The sequence below is a fragment of the Akebia trifoliata genome, chromosome 1 (assembly GCF_017979445.1).
Source record: "Akebia trifoliata isolate Shusen 1 chromosome 1, ASM1797944v1, whole genome shotgun sequence".
In the NCBI taxonomy this organism is placed as follows: Eukaryota; Viridiplantae; Streptophyta; class Magnoliopsida; order Ranunculales; family Lardizabalaceae; genus Akebia; species Akebia trifoliata.
Window position 1 is genome coordinate 30,784,288 of NC_141375.1, and position 4,244 is coordinate 30,788,531.

The 4,244-nt window shown below is 37.3% G+C and overlaps 1 protein-coding gene across 4 annotated transcripts; it reads right to left on the reverse strand.

Annotated features, from left to right (window-relative positions):
- Positions 1-479: 479 nt before the first annotated feature.
- On the reverse strand, positions 480-3,958 carry APO3 (APO RNA-binding protein (DUF794)). Of its 4 annotated transcripts, XM_086451153.1 has the most exons (4): positions 3,818-3,894; positions 2,486-2,621; positions 1,675-2,109; positions 480-1,389 (listed from the first exon to the last, which is right to left on the reverse strand). In XM_086451153.1, the coding sequence occupies exons 2-4, from the start codon at positions 2,497-2,499 to the stop codon at positions 567-569; spliced, it is 1,272 nt and encodes a 423-aa protein (XP_086307279.1). In that variant the 5' UTR covers positions 2,500-2,621; positions 3,818-3,894; the 3' UTR covers positions 480-566. The 4 variants fall into 4 exon arrangements, with proteins under 4 accessions (XP_086307279.1, XP_086307285.1, XP_086307302.1 ...); XM_086451159.1 differs by lacking the exon at positions 2,486-2,621 and having other exon boundaries at positions 1,675-2,158; positions 3,818-3,958; XM_086451176.1 differs by lacking the exon at positions 2,486-2,621 and having other exon boundaries at positions 3,818-3,932.
- Positions 3,959-4,244: the final 286 nt, after the last annotated feature.

A 4,244-nucleotide genomic window follows, 5' to 3' on the forward strand; every position in this document is an offset into this window, starting at 1 on the left:
TCTACAGCAAATGAATGAATTAGAGAGAATTAATTCAAAAGAGTTGAACCTAAGAAACCAATATTGAGGTCCGTACGGCGATCCATGATGAGTTAAGCAATATGGGCATTGGAGAAGCCATGAAATTAAAGAAAGAACACAACTATGTCTTTTGTGGGTTTTTCCCTGTCAAAACTGATTGGATGCTTTCATAGAGATGGAGCTTTAAATGTTGGGTCATGTTTCTGTGAAAAGAATTAGTAGGGGCTGTTGTTGAGATAGTGAACGATTTGGTTGGTTGGTTGTCGTGCGTGCGTGGGTGTGCATGTGTGAGGAGAGAGATTTGCAGGAAAGAAAACACATATTATGACCCATCATTTCTCAATTGCTATTCATTCATTGCAAGACAAACAAATTTTCGACAAATTAGGTTGTGCAATCATAGAGTCGGATAAGCATAATACAGGGGGAAACAAGCACGACCAAGATACCACAACCCATTACTCAAGGATATCAAAAGCATTGTACAAGATCATAAAATTCTTACATTTTCAAATTTGAAGCGTCTGTCTGGAGAAAGACTGAAATCAAGCAACAAGATCAACTTCATCGCGACCAGGAGAAATCACATCTAATCTCATCATACTCTTATATTCATCTGGAACAGGTGCACCGACCTGCACACAGAGCTCCACCACAGCAGGTGCCTTTCCATAATACCTCTTAAGATCATTGACTAAAGCGGGTCCATGCAAGTCCTTGACATGCCACACATAGTTCGGCCCAATGAAATCATCGATCGTTGCTTCCTGCCATGCATGCAAACCATTACGAGACTGGTGCTTTGAAGCTCTACACATCCTCACCTTATGTCCCTTGGGCCCTACTTGAACTTCAGGACAGTAACCGCATGTCTGGACACTATACTTCTCCATAATCTTCTTAGTTCCCGATCTCATCTCAAACCAAGACTCCAACGTTTTAATACTTAATTCAGTTAAGCACTTGACTTCCTCCTCATTTGATTGGAATACTAAAGGGAGATTCTCTGATTGAGGATCTCTATCAATGTCGGCTTGTTCTTCTGTCTCTGACTCGAAATCTTCTATCCTTCCTTCGATCCAGTAAACGGGCTTCCTTCTTCTCCTAGTAGGATATTGTTCGAGGTCTAGACCAGCTTGTATACAGAGCTCTACGATTGCTGGAAGTCTCTCAACTCTAGAGCGTTCATCGTGTCCTACCCTCGGTTTTCCAACTCGGTCGTGGAGGTGGAAACACTCGGGGAAATAGATGACATCTTCAATCCCTCCTCTTCTCCATACGTGAGTGGCACTCCGTAAACCACTTTTAGGGCCATTGCAAGTCCGAATTTCGTGGCCGACATGCCCAATGTGGACTTCAGAGCAGAACCTACGAACAAATGCTCAAGGAGACAGAGGTCAATTTAGTGGCCGTCAAGTCTGAAAACAAATGAAACTTATTATATTGTTAGCATCCAATACGATTATATAAGGTGGATTATAAAAGCTCATAGACAAATGAATTGTTTGTTCAAGTTGAATATTTGGTTGTATATATATTTAAAAAAACACTATTGGAAAAAAAAAAAAAATACAAAAAACTAATGTTATAGTACAAAACATTGAAAATGGAAGAGTAATAGTAGAAGAAACATGGACCATTGATCATGTATACCTGCATCGTTTGACAGGAACAATGACATCTACAAGCTTTGAGAGGCTGCAGAGGAGGGATTCCCTGGCTTGATAGACTTGGTGAGCCACCTCGACTAGTTCTGGAATAAGTAAACCATTCTCGGGGGCTTCTTCAAGGATCCTGCAAGGCTCAGCCTTTCTAGTTTTTCTCTCCTCTTTTGCTCTTCGAATCAAAACTTTCATGGGGGTCGGATAGGGTTTCCTCTCTGATTTCCTCCTGCGAGGCTTTGGTACGTCCGTGTACAGTGGATCATCTCCATCCCCTTCTAGGGTAATAGTTCTTTCAGAGGTGAAAAAGGAAATCAAATTTGATCGGAAATACACTCTCTTGGGATGGAAAATTTCCCAAAATACCCTTTTCTGCATCCAACACAAACCCCTCTCTATTTCCACGACAACTGTTGTAAACTTTCTCCTATCCAAGGCCACCAAGGAAGCTCAATAGAGGATTTACATCCATTTACCTTGAATGACAACCAAGTCATAGTATCACCGAGGCTTAATGTAAACTTTCACTAGCTTAATGCACAATATCACTGAGGCTTGTGTTTTAGTATATTAAATCATATTTATACGCGATGATGAATCAGAAATAGAACATTCAAACATTATAGAGAAATTAGTGCTACTGAAATTTCAAACAATTCCATCCATAATCTTTCACTACTAACCAAAAAACCAAAAAAATTAGAGAATTTATGATCTAAGAACCCTCTGGCCATGTTAAGTCATCATGAAGAATCTAGTAAGAATTTAATACCTAATGTAGATGGCCATTGATCTAGTCATACCTTTCTAGAATCATTTTTATCCTTCTTAAAATTCACTCCACACTCCAAAAGCTCTATCTTAATAAATGTGAACTCCCAATGTAGTGAGTCTCTGTCTCCTATTGTTGAGATGAGGAAAAAGAGATATTGCATATAACTGTAGGTAATTTAAAACAAAGAAATGTATCTGATTGAGAGAGCAACTTCTTTACTTGGAATCCCTAGTTAGTTTGAACAAAAAGTTTAAAATAGTATTAAAAAAAAGTAAGTTTTCAAACAATAACGCCGTCGTATTGTAATCTACCGATCGTCTAAGTTATATTAAATAATGGGATCATATTTGTTTCTCCACTCGTCAATATAATTTTAGAAAAGCTCGGGGAGAACACAATCATCAAATAACATCATTTCTATAAATCCATAACTAGTGAGTATGACTGATTTCGTATAGTACTGACGAGCTAGTTTCTTCGTTCCTCTAAGGATTTTGAGCAATTCCTCCAAACTTGAGGATCTTCAAATAAAGAAAACAAGAAAATACCATTTTTTCACTCTTTGTGGCTTATAGTCTTTTGTTGCCACAACAAAAGATGTCAATTACTTATATGTTAGGCGCACACAAGTCTTATTTTCCTTTATAAGACTAATTGAAACTCTAATGATACGGGATAATAGTAAAGGCACTAGTTAAGTGTAAGTAGAATCTATCAAAAGAAAACCTCCAACCAATGTCTTCACTGTAGCCTTATATCTTCAGTGTTTCTATGATATTTACGATGGAGGAAAAGCTAGTGTGTGTGCATGATTTATAAGTAATTGACCTTTCCATCATGGCAAGAAAAGGTTAAAAGCTATTAAAGAGTGAAAAAATGGTATTTGAATGCTTTATTGTTCGAAGATCGAACAAAATTTGAAGAAGTTGATTAGAATCACAAGAGAGATGGAGGTACTGATTCAAGATTACTACATGGAATCAAGTATATTCACCAATAATCAATTTGTAGAAATGATGCTACTTGATGATTGTTTTATTCTCGAACTATTTTTTATTATACAGATAAGTGGAAAAAAAAATATGACTCAATATTCAACATAGCTTAGATAATTGATATAGACTACAAAATGTGAACTTACATATAAAAAAAAAATCAATTTTGTTATATAGTTTTGGACCGTTTGTTCAAGTTAACTGAGGACCTCAAGTAAGAACTCCCCTCCCTCACCCATCTTGTGAGACATTTGTTTGATCTTATATTTGTTTTAATACAAGGATTCAAGAAAAAAACTAACAGATATTTTACATCATTAGCCATAATATCTCAAACTACATTATCACAAACACAAGAGACATACCTGTTGATCGATCGTGTTGGTTGGTGTCGGACGATAAAAAAATGGGCGATGAGCAGCAGCTCTCTCTCTCTCGTATTTTAGGGTTTGAGAAACCCCTTTCTCCAGTAAAGTTGGTTTTTGGAGAAGGACAACTATTAGAATTGTAATTAAAGTTGAGGGGTATTACTGGCATTTTAAGTATTTCATAAGTTATTAACCACCATGGTTGGCATCGTGGACTAAGCCCAGTATGAATCCAAGTTTATATAAACAATGCGATTGGACCCAATAACACTAATTATTTGTGGCCCAGAGAAGGCTAAATGGGCCTCCCTAGCTCATTCAGTGAAACCCTAATTACCCATTGACAGCGGCAATAGTTTATAACGCTAAATGACTCCAACCGTCGGATATCTTTCCAACGGTAGCGATGAAAGACCTCGTTCTA